General features: G+C 43.0%; 1 protein-coding gene across 2 annotated transcripts; it reads left to right on the top strand.

Annotated features, from left to right (window-relative positions):
* The first annotated feature begins 6,954 nt into the window (after positions 1–6,954).
* On the top strand, positions 6,955–14,507 carry LOC141539927 (uncharacterized). Of its 2 annotated transcripts, none has more exons than XR_012481417.1 (2): positions 6,955–7,390; positions 12,410–14,507. XR_012481417.1 is itself a non-coding variant. In XM_074263333.1 (2 exons), exons 1-2 carry the CDS (start codon positions 7,560–7,562, stop codon positions 12,432–12,434), a joined length of 1,179 nt encoding a protein of 392 aa, XP_074119434.1. In that variant the 5' UTR covers positions 6,955–7,559; the 3' UTR covers positions 12,435–14,507. The 2 variants fall into 2 exon arrangements, 1 of the variants encoding a protein (XP_074119434.1); XM_074263333.1 differs by having other exon boundaries at positions 6,955–8,713.
* The last annotated feature ends 9,102 nt before the right edge of the window (positions 14,508–23,609 follow it).

The raw sequence follows: 23,609 nt of genomic DNA, 5'->3' as shown, positions 1-23,609 counted from the left end.
TCTAGTCCTAAAAAGAGCTCTAACTAACTTAAGCCGTGAAGTTGTGCAAGCATGACTTGCTTTCCTGGGGATGTCCTTGGAAGTAGCAATGGCTGTTGAAATTTACCAGCTTTGGAACTTCAGGCTTAGAAATGATTTGTGTTAACCTAACAACTTTTGGTGTCCAATTAAATCCTCTTTGTGTAGTCAATTTCTAAAATGCGTGCTGTTTGGGCACCTATTTGCATGGAGCTCAGCAGCTGACTGCTTTTTGCAGCATCCATTTCACAAGTCCCACTATTTTAAGATGTATGAAAGTAAAAAGACCTTAATAGGGAGTCGTTTAAAATCGTGGGGGTGGGATGGTGGGGAGCAAAATTTTATTACTGGCTAACATGCCTTGATTTCAGCAAAACCTTTACCCTCCCAATTCACTGGACTCCTTTTGCCATTGGGTAGCATTAAAATTCGAAAGTCCCTCGCCGTTTTCGAATTGGCTAATGGATACTGTTTACTCTCCTTTCACTGGAGGACTTCCGAGCCTCCTGGACTTCTTCCATGCATTACAATACAGGATTTCCATGCACTGTGTAATTCATTGTAAGATATTGAACAAACTATTCCTCTATTCCATTTCTATCTTTTCCTTCAATCTGTTATAGTTTTGTGAATATTTGTGAAAACAATCTCTAAATGCCTGACATTATGGAACAAGTACATACATTTTATTTCGAATCAAAATACTCCAATACAAGGTGAAAGATTTCATCTTCTAAAACAACATGAGCATCTACAATGTTCAGGGCTGTGTGCTAAAGAAAACAAACAAGAATGGGAGACCTAGAGAAGGTATTTTGCTCTTCCCCTTCCTCCCTCTCCCCCTCAAAGGATTAAACCGATTTCCCTTTTCAAATGAGCTTCAATCAAGTTTTAACAATGACCTGCGGAAGAAAATCCTTCCCTAGAGACTTTTCCTCCTGCTTTCATCTTTTTCACTTTCTTCAGCGGCTGAGCTAGAAAAAGTAAATCCTTCTTAGAAAATATTAGCCAATCACATCAGGCACATTTTTACTAACATTAGTCTGAGGACAAAATAAGATAGATTTAATGTGAGTCTAGAAAAAAGCTTTTTTAAAAAAGAGTAGTTGATCTGGAATCCAGACCTAGGGTTGCCTAATAAACAAGCAACTAAAAATATTAACCAGCCCATCTATGTCGGGAAGCCAAAGTCTATGTCTAGAGCTCAGGAAGAGAAAACAATTATGGGGATGGGATGTCAGTTGCCCAAATTGGGACAGGCTATTACTGGAAAAGCAGGATTTGAATATGGGCCCTTTGACTGCCAAACCTATGCTTTCCCCAAAGTTAACTTTACTTTTCTATAGGTAGGGAGAGGGGGGAAAATCTCTATAGAGTTTTGTTGAAACGATTGTGCTTCCTAGGATGACTGGAAATAGCTCTGGATGCAATGGGAAATCTGGGCCTTTTCAAGTTAACCTAAATAGGTAGGAAATGAGGCAGAGAATGGTATTTATTATACAGTGAGAGAGAGAGAGAGAGAGAGAGAGAGAGAGAGAGAGAGAGAGAGAGAGAGAGAGAGAGAGAGAGAGAGAGAGAGAGAGAGAGAGAGAGAGAGAGAGAGAGAGAGAGAGTCCTTCAGAGTTTCTGGCTAACACAGAAAGGACATTACTATTTACATTCAGTCAGAATTGATCCCAGAAATAGCCTGGTGTAGTGAATCCTGCATTCTTAGGCCCTGGGTGATAATGGTGGTGTTCTTTTTTACTTTTATTGAAAGAAAGTTATATTAGAAACCTTAATATCCTTACAAATTTAGAAAGGATCACTCTTCTAAGCCAAATACTTTACTTAATCAAGAAGGTAGCATTTCAGGTGAATTAATTTAATGAAATTTTTGTTGTCTTCCAAATGATAATCCTTTAGACTAGCCATCTCCACACTTTTTGGATTCCATATCAAGTTATGTAAAACATTTTAAAAGTATGGCCCCACTGTAGGTTCATTTTCTTCTAAATCATATAATGTACTATTGCAATACTAAGAACTACAAAATATATCAAAATAGAAATGAGAAAGTTAAATAAAAGTTAAATGAGATAAAGCTGAGATGTTATTTGATCCCAGAATCAATAGAGATGACTGGAGTCTGTATGACATGATCACATATCATTAAGAAAATAATTTTTAGGAGCAATCAAGAAAATGAATTAGAAGGGATGAGACGAGTCAGGAGGGCCAATTAGTGACCATTGCAAAGTTGTTTTTGACTCTTTGTGACCCTATTTGAGGTTTTCTTGGCAGTGGTTTGCTATTACTGCAGTGGTTTGCTATTTCCTTTTCCAGTTTATTTGATAGATGAAAAAACTAAGGCATTCAGGGTGAAGAGACTTGCCCCAAAACACTACTACTGTTTGAAGCCAGATGTGAACTCAGATTTTCTGACCCCAAGTCCACTGTGCCTGAAATGAAATAGTGACTCAGTGGATACATGCAGAAGTTATTTTAGAAGATGAAATAACCAAATTTGTCAACCAAACAAATAGTAAAATGAAGGGGAACAATAAGTTAAAGATAAAACTTAGATTGTGAATCTGGGTAACCAGAATGGAGGTGATCTTGACAGTAATAAAAAAAGTTTAGAAAAGGAAGTGAGGAGGAAGAGAATGTATTGAGATCTGCAATAAAATTACTAATCCCACTATGCCTGTTTATACTGTGCCACTTAGTCTCACTTTAAATCAAAAAAGAAGTCTTTTTTTTTCTCCAAGAATTTATTTTTATTTTAATTTTTAAAATAGCTTTTTATTGACAAAATGTATGCATGGGTAATATTTCAACACTGAGCCTTGCAAAAACTTCTGTTTCAATTTTTCCTCTCCTTTCCCCCCACCCCCTCCCCTAGATGGCAGGTAGTCCCATACATGTTAAATATGTTAAAGTATATATATGTTAAATACAATATTTGTATACATATTTATACAGTTGTCTTGCTACACAAGAAAAATCAGATTTAGAAAGTTAAAAACAAAACAAAACAAAAAAACAAACCTGAAAAGGAAAACAAAAATGCAAGAACAATAACAGAAAGAGTGTAAATGCTATGTTGTGGTCCACATTCATTTCCCATAGTTCTTTTGCTAGGTGTAGCTGGTTCTGTTCATTACTAATCAATTGGAACTGATTTGGATCCTCTCATTATGGAAGGCACCCGTGTCCATCAGAATTGATCATCATATAGTATCGTTGTGGAAGTGTATAATGATCTCCTGGTTCTGGTCATTTCACTCACATCAGTTCATGTAAGTCTCTCCAAGTCTCTCTGTATTCATCCTACTGGTCATTTCTTACAGAACAATGATATTCCATAACATTCATACACCACAATTTATTCAGCCATTCTCCAACAGATGGGCATCCATGTAGTTTCTAGTTTCTGGCCACCACAAAGAGGGCTGCCACAAACATTCTTGCACATACGGGGTCCCTTTCCCTCCTTTAAGATCTCTTTGGGATATAAACACATTGCTGGATCAAAGGGTATGCACAGTTTGACAACTTTTTAAGCATGATTCCAAATTGCTCTCCAGAATGGCTGGATGTATTCACAATTCCACCAACAATGCATTAGTTTCCCCACATCCCCTGCAACATTTGTCATTATCTTTTCCTGTCATCTTAGCCAATCTGACAGGTGTGTAGTGGTATCTCAGAGTTGCCTTAATTTATATTTCTCTGATCAATAATGGTTTGGAACACCTTTTCATGAGTAGAAATAGTTTCAATTTCATCATCTGAAAATTGTTCACATTTTTTGACCATTTATCAATTGGAGAATGGCTTGATTTCTTATAAATTTGAGTCAATTCTCTGTATATTTTGGAAATGAGGCCTTTATCAGAACATTTAACTGTTAAGATGTTTTCCTAGTTCACTGGAGATGCCTTTTAACATACTGTCTGAAGGACAAAAACCCACCTTCTATGGTGAGCTTGCCATAGTCACAGGTCATCAGGAGGAGGAGTTTGTGTGAGGAGTGTGTGTGTGTGTGTGTGTGTGTGTGTGTGTGTGTGTGTGTGTGTGTGTGTGTGTGTGTGAAATTTTTCTAATGGCTGAAGCTGCTGCTTTTTAGGGTAGGGAATAGTAAGAATAATTGGGGATAAAGGTTGTTGCTTGTGATGGAGACAAGCCTAGCACGACTTGGATAGGGAGGTAATAACCTTACTCTACACATAGAGACCTAAAGCAACTTATCCACTCACTGCCTGCCATTAGCACAATCTAGTAAGTGAGTAAGTATTAGTGGAAGAGGAACTAGTTAGCACAAGATGCGCAAGCACATGTAGGTAGGGATTACATTACCTTTCATCCCAATCTTGTTCCTCTTCTAAACTTCCCTATTTCTATTGAAAGCATTACTATCTCTTCAATTACCTGGTATTTTCCTTGACCCATCAATATCCCTTACCCCATATATCTAATCAAATGCCAAATCTTGTCATTTCTACCCCCCAAAATCTCTTGTATATCCATACTTTATCTAAATGCCACTAATGTAGTTCATACCCTCACTAATTCTGATTCTTTTCTAATTAGTCTCTTTGTCTCTGGTCTCTCTTTAATCTATCCTTCACACACCTACCAAAACAATTTTCACAAATCACCAATCTAATCATTTATTCATTCCCAATTGGGAATAAAATATAATATCATTTTATCTTTATCTCATACTTTTTATAATTTTGTGTAAGCTTTACAAGATTATTAGGACATATATGTAATTTGTAAATAAGTAAATATTTATTCAGAGAGTGAGATCAAAAATTTTCTTTCAGAGACATGCAATCAAAAAAAGTTTGAGACTACTGCTCCAGATTCTCTCCTCTTTGCTTAGGAAATGATTTAGAAGTTTGAATGTTCTACATGAAGAGATCTACAAAGGGGAAAAAGAATTATGATAAATAGGAAGATAATTACATCCAAAATATAGGGTTCTTAAAAAGAAAATTCAGTCTCTGGATTTTAGGATCAATCTGAAAATAAATCCCTTATGATGGTTGGAGGAGAGAACTGTTACCTATGAAGAATTGCTTTTGGGAATTACTTCACCATATATAAAGAAAAAGGATAGTTCTGGGAGGAGGTGAAATCTTGTTCAGTAGGAGCCTTTCTATTTCTACAGAATAATTGTACAAGGAATTCCATTTAAAGGACTCCAATAATTGGGATAATCATTCACTAGGAAATAAGCTCAAATCCTGGAATAATGAAAACTGGGCAGGCTGTCAACACCTACATTTTAATAAAAGTCTTTCATCAGATGGAAAATAAAGTAGATGTATTATTTTGAATTTGAGTTGAACAATAATAATAAATAATATATAATATAATAAATTTGAGGAAGTTGCTTAGCAGTTGTTAACTTTATCAGGACTGGACCAGTGCATTTAGGGTTAGGATTTTATAAAAGGTGGAAACAAGGTGCTAACAGAAAAGGAAAATAGTAATAGTATAAATGAATTTAAAAAAAAAAATTAAGGTTTATTATTTTGCCAGGCTCTATACTAAGTATGAAAGAAAAAGGAAGAATTTGAATTGATGCTTGGAAGTTAATTCAACAGTCATTTGCTAGGTGTCAAATGCTGTGCTGAGTGAAGGTTTGAATGAATTTGCAGAAGTCTAGTAAACAAAGATTTATTAAATACCTTTTTTTATCCTCCACAAAAAACAACAACAAAAAAAAAACCACCAAAAAACCCCACAAAAACCTTTTATGGATAATTCACAGAGGCCAAATGATCATATGGTAGTCAGAAAAAGATCTCAAGATCTCTTTAGAACTTTAGAATTGATTGTATGACATGGGAGACACTGGCACAGGATGGCCCAGCATGTTGAGCCCATATCAAAGAAGCTGATGTGTGCTTTGACCAAAGCAGAATTGAAGTAGCAAAAATTGAGAGAGAAAGAGAGAGAGAGAGAGAGAGAGAGAGAGAGAGAGAGAGAGAGAGAGAGAGAGAGAGAGAGAGAGAGAGAGAGAATTAGAGAATCTACTCCAAATATTCATGTGAATTTTTTTCTGCCTGGCCTGAGGCAGAAGCATCCTGAATTTGTGCTGATCTGATCAACATAATAAGACACACTGTAACGTCATTCTAACATAGGTGTGTCATTTTGATCTCCCTAAAGAATGGATAACAATCAATCAAATAACCATTAATAATCTAATATGCACCAAGCACCTTACTAAGCACTGGGTAAAAGAAAGACAAAATGTAGTTACTCTCTGTTCTCAAAGAGCTCACAGTCTAAATGTAAGAACAAAATCTAAACCATTATGCCCAAAAAAGATGAATTGGAGAAAATCAACAATGGGAAAGCATTAGCATTAGGTTTAATTGAGAAAGGCTTCTTGAAAAAAAGGGGATTTTATAATTGTAGCAGCTGTTTTTGTGGTGGTTAAGAATTGGAAATCAAGGGGATGCCTATTGTATGGAATATTATTGTTGTATAAGAAGTGACAAGCAGGATAATACCAGAAAAACCTGGAAAGAATTACATGACATGATACAAAATGAAGTGAGTGAACAGAACCAGGTGAACATTATACCCAGTAACAGCAATATTGTTTGATGAACAACTGTGAATGATTTGGCTATTCTCAACAATACAGTGATCTAAGACAAATCCTAAAGAATAAATGATGAAGCATACTATTTGCCTCCAGAGAAAGAATTGATAGTGTCTAAAGCATGCTATTCTTCCCTTTTTTTTTTTTTTTTTTTTTTTTTTTTTTTTTTTTTTTTTTGGCTCTTCCTGAACAAAATGGATAATATGAAAATGTTTTATATAATTGTTGCATGTACAACCTGTATCTTGATTGGTTGTCTTGGGGGAGGGGTGAAGGGCAGAATGTGGGGAACCATTGCTGATTATAAGAAGCCAGTAAAGGTCAAATTTTCAGAAAGTGCCCACCCAAAGTAACAACGCTCTGCTCCCTGTTCTAACCATACCCTTGTTTTAACTATCGCCATCAGTGGTTAAACTGACTGTTCTAACTCCTCCCCCATTAGACCTATGGAAATCCCCCACTTCCTCCTAACCCTTTGTGTACTGTTGTGCTTATCCCTACAATAAACGAGACTTCATCAGAAAGCCTGTCTTGTCTCCATTCTTCGCGCCTCCTGTCCCCGGTTCCCTCTTCTTCTCTTCTAGGGTCCACGTTTTTGCCCCGCTGGACCGGACAATTGGTGCCCCACGTGGGGCCCGAAGAATCATGGAACAGGCAACGGTTTCTGTCGGATCGAACTCTTGGAGAAAGGAAGACTGCAGTCTGAGAAATAGAAAGAAAGGTCGCCGCGGGCCCGCCTGACCCGAGGCACAGAGACCCGAGGTAAGTGAGGCGTCTGCATAATGGGACAGGACATTAGTGTTCACGATCCATTTATTGAGGGTCTCAAAGACTCTTTAAGGACGCGTAAAGGTTAAGAAAAAGGACTTGGTAAAATTGTTTCAATTTCTGGAGGCCGTTTGCCCGTGGTTCCCACAAGAGGGCACTATAGATGAAAAAAGGTGGAAGAGAGTGGATGGCTGAAAGACATTACAGAACTTTTGGGCCTGACAAGGTCCCCCTCACAGCCTTTAACTACTGGGAGTGCATCAATGATCTCACTGCCGTCCATCGCCACGATGACGATGTAAATAAAGTCATCCAGGACAGCGCCTCCTTTTTGGAAGGTGCTCTCAGGCGCACCTATTCTAGTCTTGAGTTAGGCCCAGCTAACAATGAAAAAGAACAAAAGGAGGAGGACTCTGTGTCCATTACCGCGCCTTTAGACAAGACCTCAAACAATTCCCCGCTAAGACTACGGACAAAAAAAATCTACCCCTCTCTCGGGGAGAATCCCTTGGTAGCTTTGAGGGACGAGCCGCTGGACCCTGCCAGCTCAGCCGAACTAGGAGGAGAAGCCGCCCGATACAAGGACCCTGATTGTGCTTTTCCTGTTCTTTCTAAGGCTAACATTACTGCCCCTCTGCGCCCGCCACCCTATTGCATTATGCCCGCTTTCCCCTCCTCCTCTAACACCGCTCCTGCCCCCTCCGCCGCCCCCGCTCCCTCTCCCCGCGACCTGAAAACGCAGGTCCGATCCCTCCGAGAAACTTTACAACTCACAAAAGAGCGCAATGACCTTTTAAAGGAACTCAGGCTTTTAGACTTAGAACTCTCCCAACAGCCTGCCCCCGCCGCCCCCGCTCCCCCCGCCCCCCCCCCCCCCCGCCCTGCGCCTAAGTCTTCCCATTCCCGCGGTTCGCGTTCGGAGTCCTCTAGCTCTCTCCAACCCTTTCCTGTAATTGAAGCCCACCCTGTTAAATCAGATGAGGAGGAGGATCCTGAGCCTCGCCGAGAGTGTAGACGCTTCGGCTATAAGACGTTGAGAGAGCTCAAGTCTGCTGTTTCTCAGTATGGTCCCGTTGCCCCGTTTACTCTTTCTATCCTTGAGGCTCTTGACCACCTCTGGCTAACGTCCATTGACTGGCACCATCTTGCTCGGGCTACACTCAGTGGGGGGGACTTTGTGCTGTGGAAATCTGAATTCAAAGAGATTTGTAAAGACACCGCCCGCCGGAATGCTGAGGCTGGAGGGGACAGTGCTGGCTGGTCTTTTGAAATGCTCGTTGGCGCCCGCCCCTATGACACCAATGAAGCCCAGACTCGGTATGCAGCGGGCCTATTTACCCAAATCCAAAATGCGGCCACCAAAGCTTGGGGAAGACTCCCCCCTAAGGGGTCCGCCACCACTTCCGTGGCCAACATCCGCCAAAAAGCGGAGGAGCCCTACTCTGAGTTTATCAGCCGCCTCACGGAGGCCGCCGAAAGACTCCTCGGCGCTTCTGAGGCGGACAGTGATTTTGTTCGCCGACTTGCCTTTGACAACGCCAGTTCTGCTTGCCAGGCTGCCATTCGCCGTTTTAAAAGGCGGGGCACGCTTTCTGACTACGTTCGCCAGTGCGCCGTCAGATAGGCGTTGCCATTGGCGCGGCCATTCGGGATGCCCTTTCGGGGCCGTCTCCACTCCTGCTCCAGACAAAATGCTTTAATTGTGGCGGCTTCGGTCATTTCGCAAAACAATGTAACGTCCCTAAACGGGGTCGCCCTGGACATCCTGGCGTTTGCCCCAGATGTGAGAAAGGCAAACACTGGGCCTCTCAGTGCCGCTAGAGGACAGATAACAATGGCCACCCGCAGTCGGAACAGGGAAACTTCCCTCGGGGCCGGCCCCAGGCCCGGCAGCAAATCCAGGGTTCAGCCTTGGGGCGACTCGGCTGACCCGGTTCCCCCATCCTGCCCTCGGGGCATCACAGAACTGGCCAGAGCCACCTCAGGAAGCGCAGGACTGGACCTCTGCTCCACCTCCCGCCCAGTACTAACACCCGATATGGGACCTCAGGTGTTGCCCACTGGCATTTATGGCCCCTGCCCTGAAGGGCTTTTTGGACTTATTTTGGGAAGAGCCAGCTCTACCCTTGCTGGCCTCCCCATTCCCCCTGGTGTTGTGGTAGACAGTGACTTTCATTAAACTCACAGCCTCTGCTCACTCCTTCCCTATTACGATCCCTGCAGACCTTAGACTTGCTCAGCTCCTTCTTTTACCTCTAAATAACATTTATGGGTTTGCCATCATGGCTCGGGGAGTTTTGGTTCGTCTAATGCCTACTGGGTCCAGAGCATTCTGCCACAAAAACCTATGCAGAGCCTCAAATTAGATGGAAAAAGCTTTGAGGGCCTTATTGAAACTGGTGCGGATGCCACGGTTTTAAAAAAGGAAGAATGGCCCAAGTCATGGCCATTATCAGCTTCCCTGACTCACATTGGGGGCATTGGCCAAACTACCAACCCTGAGCAGAGTCTAAAATGCTTACATGGGAGGCCTCTGAAAATAATTCAGGTACCATTCAACCTTATGTCCTCCCGGGGCTCCCCTTTAACCTGTGGGGACGAGATCTCCTTTCACAAATGGGCCTAGTGATGTTTAGTCCCAATGAGGTTGTGACCTCTCAGATGCTCAGACAGGGATTTTTGCCTGGCCAAGGCCTTGGAAAAGATGCACGAGGCATTAAAGAACCTATCATGGTCCAGAAACTACCTGAACCTCTGGGCCTAGGAAATTTACTCTAGTGGTCACTGACATTCCTGCACCCCACGCAGATGGAATTTCTTAGAAAACAGATGATCCTGTTTGGGTCAATCAGTGGGCACTCTCCAAAGAAAAATTGGCAGCTGCTGAACAGTTAGTGCAGGAACAACTTGCAGCTGGACCTATAGAGCCTAATAATTCCTCATGGAACAGGCTAATCTTTGTAATCAAAAAGAAGTCAGGAAAATGGCTTTTCCTGTAAGATCTTAGGACAGTGAATAAGACGATGGTCATAATGGGCGCCTTGCAGCCAGGCCTGCCCTCTCCTGTTGCTCTCAAGATCACAATTGATCTCAAAGACTGCTTCTTTACTATCCCCCTTCACCCCGCCCATCGCCAATGCTTTGCTTTCAGCCTTCCCGCCATTAACTTCCAAAAACCCAAGTCCCGCTTCCAATGGAAGGTCCTCCCTGGGGGGATGGCGAATAGTCCGACTCTGTGCCAGAAATTTGTGGCTCTCACTGTCAATTTCATAATGGATCGCTGGCCTTCCCTATACACCCTTCACTACATGGATGACATTCTCATAGCCGGAAGGGGTGGCTCTGCTCTTCTAGCTTGCTGTGATGCCTTAATGCAAATCTCCACTCCAAAAGCCTCCAGGTGGCACCCGATAAGGTCCAGCCCAAGGATCCTGACACTTATCTAGGTTTTGATCTCCATGGGACAGTTATTAAACCTCCCAACCTTAAGCTCAGGACTGACCATCTGGTTTCTTTAAATGATTTTCAGAAACTCCTGGGAGATATTAATTGGATCCGCCCCTATCTCAAACTTACCACGGGAGACCTGAAACCCCTGTTTAACATACTCAAGGGTGACCCAGACCCCAAGTCACCTAGGAGTCTGACTACAGAAGGTATAGAAGCCGTCTCTAGAGTAGAACATGCTATCCAAGAACAATTTGTCACCTTTATAAATTACTCTGAGCCCCTCTGCTTCATTATTTGTGCCACCCACCATACTCCTACAGGGTTTTTTTTGGCAGTCCTCCTCTATTTTGTGGATTCACCCCCCTGCAACCCCAGATAAAGTCATTGTCTCCTACTACCTGCTGGTTGCTAAATTCATTTTAGCTAGAGAATTTAGTGTTAAACACTTCAGAAAAGATCCAGATGAAATCATACAGCCATATTCCAAAGTAGAAGTGGACTGGTTATTCCAGACCACTGACCTCTGGCCTGTTGCTTGTGCCTCCTTTTCTGGCACCATTGACAATCACTATCCTGCCAATAAGCTTTTACATTTCTGTAGAACCCATCCTTTTTGTCTTTCCCAAGAAAACCTCTTCTCATCCCTTACCCTCTACCTTAGCTGTATTTATTGATGGCTCCTCCATGGCACTGCCGCTTATGTCATCTGCCATTGCACTACCTCTATCTCATACATTAAGGCTTCTGTACAAAATCACCTGTGAACAAGCTCGCCAGATAGTTAAACAATGCCCTGCATGTGTCACCTTCTTACCTACACCCCATCTCAGGGTCAATCCATGTGGACTATTCCCAAATGAAGTGGGGCAGATGGATGTCACTCATCTCCCCGACTTCGGGAATCTTAAATGCCTCCACATGACCATAGATACTCATGGTGGATTCCTTTTTGTTACACTTCCAACTGGAGAAGCCTGCAAGCATGTTACCGCTCACATACTAGCCTGCCTCTCAGTCATGGGAATGCCTACTTCCATTAAAACTGACAATGGCCCTGGATACACCGGTCAAGCTTTCAAAGTTTTTTGGGCCACTCTTTCCATTCAACATGTCACTGGCATTCCCTATAACCCCCAAGGCCAAGGCATAGTGGAAAGGGCTCATCAAACTCTTAAAAACACCATTCTTAAACTAAAAAGGGGCACTCTGTACCCTATTAAAGGATCCCCTGGGAACCTCATCAACCATGCCTTATTTATTTGAATTTTCTACATCTAGACATCAAAGATAAAACTGTGGCTGATCACCTCTGGCACTCCAATTCTGCTCACAGTTATGCAGAAGTATTATAGAAGGACCCTCTAACCAACAAATGTCATGGCCCCAACCCGATCCTTATTTGGGGCCAAAGGTTGGTTTGCATTTATTCTAACGAATGAAATCTGCCAGGTGGTTGCCAGAGTGCCTAGAAAAACAAATAGATAGTCATTCAGAAAATAACAATAAAACAACATTTTCCAGGGAAGATGATTCTCCCTGAGACAAGTTCTCCTCTCTTTACAGGTCATGGAAACAACCAGCTGCATGATCCTGCTCTGGACATTGCTAATCCTCAACTCCCTGACAGAAGGAAGATTTGGGCCACTGGCAGATAGGGACAAGTTATTCCAACAGCTGTATGGAGGTCCCTGTGAGTGTAGAGGGGGGTACACCACGGTGACTCCTTCATCTTATCATGTCACTGACTGTGGCTCAGCCACAGGTTATTTAATTAAACAAACTTTATCAGGGGCAGTGGCTCATATACTAGTTACCAATGTGTGAAAAAACCTAGCATAATCCCCCCAACTGATGGTCAGCAGGGGCCCTGCCCTCATAACTGCTACACAGTTGTAGCAATGCACTCTTTCTGTTACAACCATGTCCAACAGTGTACCTATACTGATGGTAAAATATACCTCACAGCCATACTACAAAGAACCTACAGCGGCTCCTTTGGAGGAGAAATTGCAGACAGTACCATGGTACAGAAGTACAACAACAAATTGAGGAATTCATCAGACAAATGTACTCTCCCCTAGACTACCACCCCCTAGCGCTACCAAAATCCCGAGGTATAGACCTTGACACCCAGAGTTCTACTATTCTAGAAGCCACGCTCAGAGCTTTGAACTCCACCAACCCCACTCTTGCAAGCAACTGCTGGCTGTTGGCCACCCATCCTCCTTGCTATTCCCACAAATAACACAAATATTCCTCTACCAGAAGGTAATTGTACCATTGCCCTCCCTTTCCATGTTCAGCCTGTAGGATTTAGTTGAACCTTGTGCATTCAATGATCCCCACAGAATAATACTTATATCGATGTGGGATTTATGACCTTTGTTGATTGCTCCTCAATTTCTACCTATACCTCTGCCCCACCCCCAGACAGGTGTTCATATGTGGAGGAAACATGACTTTCACAGCTCTCCCCACAAACTGGTCAGGACAGTGCATCCAAGCTACCATCCTTCCAGACATTGATATCATTCTGGGAGACGAACCAGTCCCCTCCCCCCCCCCAGCCTTGATTACATAGGAGGCTGTAAAAAAAGGGCTGTCCTCCTGGTACCACTACTTGTAGGTCTAGGAATTTAAAAAAGGGCTGCCCTCCTGGTACCACTACTTGTAGGTCTAAGAATTACTGGGGCTGTAGGTTCGGCAGGACTAGGAGTAGCTGTTCATTCCTACACTAAACTTTCCAACCAGTTGATTGATGATGTCCAGGCCCCTTCAGGTACTAGAAATGACCTTCAAGATCAGATTGATAGCTTGGCTGAAGTAGTATTACAAAACAGAAGAGGTTTAGATCTTCTCACTGCAGAACAAGGTGGGATTTGTTTAGCCCTACAGGAACGATGCTGTTTTTATGCCAACAAATCTGGAATTGTGCGAGACAAGATAAAGAAGCTCCAAGAAGACCTAGTGAGGAGGCACAAAGAACTATCTGAAAACCCCTTTTGGAGTGGGTTGCACGGAGTCCTTCCCTATCTCCTTTCCCTACTGAGACCCTTACTTAGCTTCCTGTTACTTTTGTCCTTTGGGCCCTGGGCTTTTCGGAAACTAATGGCCTTTGTTAAAACTCAAATAGACAGTATTTTGGCAAAACCCATTCAGGTCCATTACCATCGCCTCAAAACAGGCGATCTCCCTGATTCTTATGTGGAGATGGAGAGATGCCCCCAAATAACAAGGCCTGGTTAGCCAATGACGGTTAAGATTCCCCAAGGACTGTTCAACCTAAGCCAGGAAGTGCATGATATGCCATACCCTTCCCATGACGGGTAAGACCTTTCCCCAGGGGAACAACCGAAGCCAACAACCGAACAACAGGCCAAGGGGCCATAAAATTCACCATCCAACCATCTCCACAATTAATAGAGAAAAAAGGGGGACCTGTAGAGAGCCATTACTGATCTATAAGAAGCTGGTAAAGATTGTGAATCCGGGTAACCATAATGGTGGTGATCTTGACAGTGATAGAAAAGTTGAGAAAAGGGAGTGAGGAGGAAGAGAATGTATTGAGATCTGCAATAAAATTACTAATCCCACGATGCCTGTTCATTCTGTGCCACTTAGTCTCACTTTAAATAAAAAAAAGAAGCCTTTTTTCCCCCAAGAATTTCTTTTTCTTTTATTTTTTTAAATAGCTTTTTATTGACAAAATGTATGCATGGGTAATATTTCAACACTGAGCCTTGCAAAAACTTCTGTTTCAACTTTTCCTCTCTTTCCCCCCCACCCCCTCCCCTAGATGGCAGGTAGTCCCACACATGTTAAATATGTTAAAGTATATATATGTTAAATACAATATTTGTATACATATTTATACAGTTGTCTTGCTACACAAGAAAAATCAGATTTAGAAAGTTAAAAACAAAACAAAACAAAAAAACAAACCTGAAAAGGAAAACAAAAATGCAAGAACAATAACAGAAAGAGTGTAAATGCTATGTTGTGGTCCACATTCATTTCCCATAGTTCTTTTGCTAGGTGTAGCTGGTTCTGTTCATTACTAATCAATTGGAACTGATTTGGATCCTCTCATTATGGAAGGCACCCGTGTCCATCAGAATTGATCATCATATAGTATCGTTGTGGAAGTGTATAATGATCTCCTGGTTCTGGTCATTTCACTCACATCAGTTCATGTAAGTCTCTCCAAGTCTCTCTGTATTCATCCTACTGGTCATTTCTTACAGAACAATGATATTCCATAACATTCATACACCACAATTTATTCAGCCATTCTCCAACAGATGGGCATCCATGTAGTTTCTAGTTTCTGGCCACCACAAAGAGGGCTGCCACAAACATTCTTGCACATACGGGGTCCCTTTCCCTCCTTTAAGATCTCTTTGGGATATAAACACATTGCTGGATCAAAGGGTATGCACAGTTTGACAACTTTTTAAGCATGATTCCAAATTGCTCTCCAGAATGGCTGGATGTATTCACAATTCCACCAACAATGCATTAGTTTCCCCACATCCCCTGCAACATTTGTCATTATCTTTTCCTGTCATCTTAGCCAATCTGACAGGTGTGTAGTGGTATCTCAGAGTTGCCTTAATTTATATTTCTCTGATCAATAATGGTTTGGAACACCTTTTCATGAGTAGAAATAGTTTCAATTTCATCATCTGAAAATTGTTCACATTTTTTGACCATTTATCAATTGGAGAATGGCTTGATTTCTTATAAATTTGAGTCAATTCTCTGTATATTTTGGAAATGAGGCCTTTATCAGAACATTTAACTGTTAAGATGTTTTCCTAGTTCACTGGAGATGCCTTTTAACATACTGTCTGAAGGACAAAAACCCACCTTCTATGGTGAGCTTGCCATAGTCACAGGTCATCAGGAGGAGGAGTTTGTGTGAGGAGTGTGTGTGTGTGTGTGTGTGTGTGTGTGTGTGTGTGTGTGTGTGTGTGTGTGAAATTTTTCTAATGGCTGAAGCTGCTGCTTTTTAGGGTAGGGAATAGTAAGAATAATTGGGGATAAAGGTTGTTGCTTGTGATGGAGACAAGCCTAGCACGACTTGGATAGGGAGGTAATAACCTTACTCTACACATAGAGACCTAAAGCAACTTATCCACTCACTGCCTGCCATTAGCACAATCTAGTAAGTGAGTAAGTATTAGTGGAAGAGGAACTAGTTAGCACAAGATGCGCAAGCACATGTAGGTAGGGATTACATTACCTTTCATCCCAATCTTGTTCCTCTTCTAAACTTCCCTATTTCTATTGAAAGCATTACTATCTCTTCAATTACCTGGTATTTTCCTTGACCCATCAATATCCCTTACCCCATATATCTAATCAAATGCCAAATCTTGTCATTTCTACCCCCCAAAATCTCTTGTATATCCATACTTTATCTAAATGCCACTAATGTAGTTCATACCCTCACTAATTCTGATTCTTTTCTAATTAGTCTCTTTGTCTCTGGTCTCTCTTCAATCTATCCTTCACACACCTACCAAAACAATTTTCACAAATCACCAATCTAATCATTTATTCATTCCCAATTGGGAATAAAATATAATATCATTTTATCTTTATCTCATACTTTTTATAATTTTGTGTAAGCTTTACAAGATTATTAGGACATATATGTAATTTGTAAATAAGTAAATATTTATTCAGAGAGTGAGATCAAAAATTTTCTTTCAGAGACATGCAATCAAAAAAAGTTTGAGACTACTGCTCCAGATTCTCTCCTCTTTGCTTAGGAAATGATTTAGAAGTTTGAATGTTCTACATGAAGAGATCTACAAAGGGGAAAAAGAATTATGATAAATAGAAAGATAATTACATCCAAAATATAGGGTTCTTAAAAAGAAAATTCAGTCTCTGGATTTTAGGATCAATCTGAAAATAAATCCCTTATGATGGTTGGAGGAGAGAACTGTTACCTATGAAGAATCGTCTCCAGCCAGCACAAACGTGGAAGTGGGAATGAATCTGACTCTGCCTCCCAGAGTGTGGGATTGTGGGTTTCTGCCTTGTGAATCTCCCGGAAATCAATCCCAGTTCTGAATCTCCTGGAAGTCCATGAGCAGGCTTTTCCTTTAGACTTGGGAATCTCCCCACTGAATCCTGGCTCTGAATCTCTTCCTAGTGGGCTTGTCCTTTTATATGCTCTCTAAAGTTGTGAAGTCTAATTTGTGAATCAATGAGCAAACTCCTTTAAAGGTTTGAACTAAGTACATAAGTACCTTTTTTCAAGTTCTGGCCCATAACATCTCCTTGTATGATCAGATCAACCATACTGAATTAGATAATTATTGTCTCTTCGTTCTAGTGACTTAGCACCTTGTAAGAATCCTAACCAGGTGAGGTTGTTTAGCTCTCTAAAGTTTCTTATGAAGTTAAATTTTTTGGCTTTTTTGATCATTTCAAATCAAATTATTTAAAACCAAAATGGTTTGTTCCCTGATTTAAAAACAATCAACCACTCTCCATTGCCTACAGAATAAAGTTTAACTTTACATAATCTGGTGAAAATTATTAGTCCAGTTTTGTCTCATATTCTATAACCCTTCTGCTCTACTGATTTCCTTGCTAACTTTGGAGTATTTATACTTTTCTGCCCCCTTGTTTCTACTGATCACCAAACATTCATTAACTACTAACAATGAGCCTGTGAAGATACAAAAACAAAATTAAATAGTACTTGATTTCAAGAAGGTTATGTTCCTCTAGCCTGTTAAGTGGCTTAACATCTGTTTCACTGAATTCAAATGCTATTCTTCCTTTAAAGTCTATTACAAATGCTAATTTATTCATTCAATAAACATTTTTTGAGTTCTTACTATGAAGCATTATTATGTACTGGAGATTATAAAAGTAAACATATTAAAGGTTGATGTTTAAAACAATGTGGTAGTTGTTAAGGGGGATATATAGATACATAAGATAGTTTCTGCTGTCAGTTCCTTTACTTAGAAAGAGATAACAGATGATGTATATGCAGATAAATGCAGTGTTCCACGTGAATGGTTCAATCAATCAAAAGTTATTAAGGGTCTATTAAGTTCCAGGCACTGTACTAAATACTGAGAATGTGAAAAGGCAAAAGCCAGTCCTTGCTTGCAATCTAGTGGAGGACATAACATTCAAAACAGATATACATAAAGCCAGTTATATATAGGATTACTAGGAGATAATAATGGGAAGGCCCTGGAATTAAGAGGAACTGGGAAAGACTTCCTACAGAAGGTAGGTCAGCTAATTCAGTAGTCAGAGTGGAGGGGGGAAACATTAAGGTATAGGACCACGGACAATTCTTTGAGATGAAAGATGAAGTGTCTTGTTTGTGGATGCTAGTATTACTAGATCAAGAGAGAATGTATAGGATTTTAACTAGAGGATATGACTTCCTTGAAGCTGTGACAGGGACTTTGCAGACTCTGGAAAGGAAGCTGCAGCTGGAAGGGACTAGACTTCTAATACTGAGTCACTGTTTTGACTTTGGGCATATTACTCCTCTGTAAGTCATTTTATTCATTTGTTAAATGAAGGAACTGAATTTAAAGACTTCTAAAGTCCTATTCCATTCCAAATGAGGTCATGTCTCTAAATTTAGTATCTGATGATCCTACAGGGTGACATGTACCTTGAGTTTTGAAGAATGTGAATAAGTTGAACTACTGCTTATATTAGAGATAAAAAGAATTTGAGGAAAAAGCAAATATGGATATGATTAGTGGGAAATAAGACTAGAAAGGTGGGTTGTGGCAAGACTGTAGAAGATCTTGAATGTTATACTAAGAATTATATTTAAAATTAAAGAATTGCTCTAGGTTTGGGGTAGGGGCAAGCTGAGGAGGGAAAGAAAATAATTTATTCTGAAACACTTTCCATGATCATCAAATCCCATAATGGTTGTTCTCCCATTTAAATTCTTACAATTTTTATCGAGAAATACAATAATTTAGCATTTATTTGTTAGAATGCTAAGTGCTAGAATGTATCTTAGATTGAGTCAGTAAAGAGATGAATCTTACCTCCCAACAGCTAATTGTGTTTTTTTTTTTTTTTTTTTTTTTTTTTTCCCTGCAAGAAATGATGGCTATGAGAAATTGTGTAAAGCCCTGGGAAAACTTGTAGGACTTGATGCAAAGGGAAGTATAAAAAGATGACAATTTATTTAATGAATACAATAGTGTCAACCAATTCCAAACAAGACTAAAAACCCACAAAATAATTATGACTTTTCTGGGTTTGGAAAAGGGTAATGAATTATCATTGCTATCCTACCATAGTCAGTGGAGACTAGGCAACTAGTAGAAAGCAGCATGCATCTATACTTTCAGTGGCTTTTGGTTTTGCTGTAATTTTTCTATTTGTCTCAAGTGAGATTCAGCTTGCATGCTTGGGAGGGAGGGTGTTCAAAGACAGAAGACATATCAAAACAGTAAAACCTTAAATAATTAGTATTATTTAAAGATGGAATGGGACTCTCTTTAAAAGCTTTTTTTCTCTCTCATGTCTTTACCCCAGAAACTCATCTAGGAATATCAGAATTTTTCTAGTTATTAAGTCTCCACAAGGAGGAAACCAGGAAAGGGAAGTAAAGAGGATGACAGTTAACATGCAAGCAAATAGGAAAAGCCGGGGAAGGGAGCAAAGGAACTAGGATTTATTTAGTATCTACTAAATGCCAGGCACTATGCCAAATGCTTGATATACCTAATCCTCTCAAAAACCTAAAAGTAGGTACTATAGTGAGGTTTAAGCTACTTGTCCAGAGTCACAGAGGCTGATTTGAACTCTGGTCTTGCTGGCAGTGCTGGTCCAGGAGTTGTCCACTCTGTCACCAACTGCCCAAGAAAGTTGCCTGAGGGAATATTGACTATAGAAGAGCCTTTTTGGAAAGGGAACTCTCTCTCCACCTCTCCAAGTGTAAAGGAGACATAATCAGATCCATTTGTCATCACAGTGAGAGCAAGGTGTGTGTCTCTTCCAGTGGGCCTCTGCCTTGGCCCAGGATTTGTGCAGTCTGCCTTGGGCAAATACTGGGCCCTCTAGAGGGTTGACCAGCCTGGACTTCCAGGGAAATGTGTCCATGAGGGTCTGCCCTAGATCCTCCTGCAGCTTCGACTCGGTCCTCCTCTTCACCTCAGCTGCTGGTTGTCCAGAGGGCTGGTGGGAATGAGGCTGGTGCCTCTTTCCAGGGCACCACGTCCATGGACACCGTGGGTAGGCCTTGTGTTCTGTGTTTTAGTGCTGGGGACTATGGATCCCACATCACTCAACAGAGCCGAATCTTTCACCCTCAATGTGGTCACAGGATGGGAGGGTTAAAGGGTAGAGTTAAGAGCTGTGAGGAGACCTCAGAGGCCATTAAGGGCTGAGTCCTTCATTTAAGGAGGGAGGGAAGAGAGGTCAAGAGAAGTGACCTCGGTCCAGTAAGCGGCTACAGTGGGACTGCTGCCCAAATCCTCCTGGCTCCCAGCCCAGAATTGAAACCGCGCCCCCCCCCCCCATTCCTCTTGGGATGTTGGCACCTGGTCAGGGAGAGACAAAGGCTTCTTTAGTGGAGCAGAGAGGATTCAGGACCAGGGGGATCTGATATCTTGCTAAGGTTTTAGCCAGAGAGCAAAGGGAGGGGGATTCTTCCTGGGGTGTGAGGGGGTTGGAGGGGCAGACCCCCCGCCCCTCCCCCACCCCACAGTGGACCCTGACCTCTCTGCAGGTAGCCAATATACTCAAATCCCTTTCTGTCTGACTGAGCACAAGCAGTCACAGGCACAGTCTGTGAGGGGATTGTGTTTCACAAACACAAGCAGATTTAAAAAAGATCTAAAGGGATGGAGTCTGTCCTGGTCCAGAAAAGGCAGGTTAGCATAAGACCAGGGAAGTCTGCAGATTGTTTGTTGAAAAACAAACGTAGGTTTGGAGGTGCCGTGGGTTACTCTCGTCCCTGCCTGGCTCCTGACACTCTAACCTGTGGCTAGTGGCTCTGCAAAGGAGGTTTGTTGACAATACTTGTAACAAAGAAAGCCTGGAGATTCTTGTGGCAACAGTTGCCAGTTTGTTGATCCGGGAGTTCAGCAGTTACTGTCTTTACAACCCCTCCCAGATCTCTTCGGAATCGGAGGAAGAAGCCGGGAGATGAAGTGCAGCCGACCCCGTCTGGCCTTTCTAACCTCTGCCTGTGTGGGGGTCAGCAGTCTGGCGGCTGAATCTGGGGGGTGGGAGAGGGAAGGGAGGCGAAGTTGGAGTGCTCGGTGGGGGGAGGGGAGAGGAAGGAAGGGGAGAGATCCTAGGAGATAGTTCGGTCGGTTTGCCTAATTATTTCTCAGATCTATTTTTAGGAGTAAAAGATCAGCGAAGGAGCTCCCTCACAAAGTAGTGTGGAGAAGCAGGATGGGGAGGATGGAGATTAACCCCAGTGTGCAGGATACAGGGTGCGGGTGAGAGACCAAGCAGGTAGAGCTGCTGCACATAATTATGAGGGGAGAAAGGAGGTCTCTGGGGATAAGGCTCTAATTTTGACTTTCCCATGAGTCCCTAAGTCTCTCTCAGCACTTTAGGGGAAACGGGAGGCCCGGAGGTGAGAGGGGACGGGTTGACTTGGGGGGAGAAACACTTCCTCCCATCAAGTTTTAGCGGTGACCATCCCAGCAGGCAGTTGCCCAGGTACCCTTAATCTCTGCTGTCCCTCTCCTCCCCTGTCTCTGGAGGAGTGCACTCATCCATTCTTGTCCAAGCCAAACCTGGAGTTGTCCAGTGAATGCTAAGCTCTAATTACGGTGAGGCATATTTCTCTCCCCTCCCCCCACCCACGGCCACCCCAGCTTTTGAATTTTTAATGAAAGACTTCGACAGGGCTGGTGGTGGTGGTGGTGGTGGTGGTGGTGGGGTTTCCTCTGTTAAAAACAAACACTCCAGAAACACGAGATCTATTTGCTGTGGTGAGAGCAGGTAGGCTTTCCAGATGCTCCTTGGTGTCAGGAATAGAGACTCGAAGGTCATCTCTTGTGGTGCTTCCCATTCAGCCATGAATTAGGTTGGGGGACAAATTAGGTGTGCGCCATTTCCTTTGCTGTGAAGGTCTGAGAATAAAAGGATTATGTGGAACGTACTGTGTGGTCCTTGTGGACACTGGGACATTCACCCACACTCTAAAGGGTTCTAGACTAAAGGGAGCGTTCAGAACTGCTTAAATTAAGCAAGTCGGAGTGGAACCCGTAGTATTCTCTCCGACTTCACAGCTCAGCCTTTCATTTATCCGAGAGTTTTCGAGTAATTTTTATTGGGCCTGGCAGTTGGAAATTAGAAGTTAAAACCGTCCGCGCAAGCTCTCCTGGACATCCCTGCTCCCTCTCCTCCTTTCCCGGGGCGTGGTGATGTGTCCGGTGCTCCTCCTAAACGCTGGATCCTCACAACCCGGATTTCTATATGAAAAAGGAGAGTTGCTAATTCACGTTTTTTAGTCCCTGTCAATGGTGTCTCTACTGTGTGACCCACCCTTGAAATTTCCTTGGAACTGGCGTCCCAATACTGGGGGGGTGGGGGAGGGGAAGGGAAGGGAGAGGGGAGAAGAAAGGGCGATTTCAAAGTACTCTTCGCGGTTTCAGGCCCTCTGCTTAGGGACCCGGCCGTGGGCCCGAAGAAAATAGAAGTGGAGGGTTCCCCCTCCCCCCGCCCCCGGGCAGCCGAGTCCTCCACCGACGGCTGCGCGCCTTTGTCTCTCCAGCTCAAACCGCAGGCGCCCTGCCTGCCCTCCCCTTGCCCAAAGACCAGGTTACCAAGAGGAAAAAAGGCAGGAGGAAGAGTGACTGGGCCCCTTTAGGAGTCGCAGCTTTGGCGGGAGCAACTACAGAGACCCCAGTTCGGGGCGTTCCTTCCTTCCCCTGGCGTGCCCCGCCATAGTGCTGTCCGGACCGAGGCCCTGCAGAAGCCTCTCCTCCTCTCTCCCGCAAAACTTCACCCCTAGAGTCAATCTCGAACTCGCCCCTCAAGGGTGGGAGGACAATCGCAGGTCATCTAATTGAGACCTAAGTGGCCACTTTCCCACCGCATCTGTCGTTCTCCGGCTTGAGCAGAAATCCTCGGAGTTGAATTCTACTGTTCCTACTCAGCAGTTTCTAGATTAGTCGAGTTTGGGGACCACGGCAGCCACTCCAATCCCCCCCCCCCCCCCCCGGAGCTCTAGAACGCAGCCCGCTCAGAAGGTGGAGGAACCTCGGGCTACTTTCAGGAAAACGATCGAGGGAGGGGAGAGGAAGTGGGAGAGGGGCCTCAGCCTAGTCGAGTGATTAAAAAAAAAAAAACCCAACCCAAACTGTCCCTCAGCCACTGAAACGCGAACACTGCTAGTCCAGAAACGGAGTCTGTAACTCGGTCCAGACTACCAAAAATTGACAAGGAACTGTTCCCCCCCCACTCCCTGTCCCCCCCTCCCCCCCCCCGTAGGTTAGCAAAGCGTCGTCTCCTATGGGCTGGAATCCTTGGCGCGGAGGGTGGGGTGCAGGTTGAGTTTCTCTCCGGCAGCGGGCTTCTCCCTCTCGCGTTCTCCCCGCCTCCCGTCCCCCGGGTGGCCCCTCCCTCCTCCCTTCTCCATTTTCTGCTTTTTGCACGCTTCCCCAGCAGAGGCCGGGAAGCGATCGGAGCCATTTTCCTTCCTTACGGGCGAGGAGGGCTGGGGGCAGCGCACCAATCACGGCGCAGCCCTTACCTATATATAAGTGGGTCAGCGCGGAGCTCG

Source organism: Sminthopsis crassicaudata, chromosome 4 (assembly GCF_048593235.1).
Source record: "Sminthopsis crassicaudata isolate SCR6 chromosome 4, ASM4859323v1, whole genome shotgun sequence".
Taxonomy (NCBI): domain Eukaryota; kingdom Metazoa; phylum Chordata; class Mammalia; order Dasyuromorphia; family Dasyuridae; genus Sminthopsis; species Sminthopsis crassicaudata.
The sequence above is the reverse complement of the archived record's forward strand: the minus strand, read 5'-3'. Positions and strand labels throughout refer to the sequence as shown.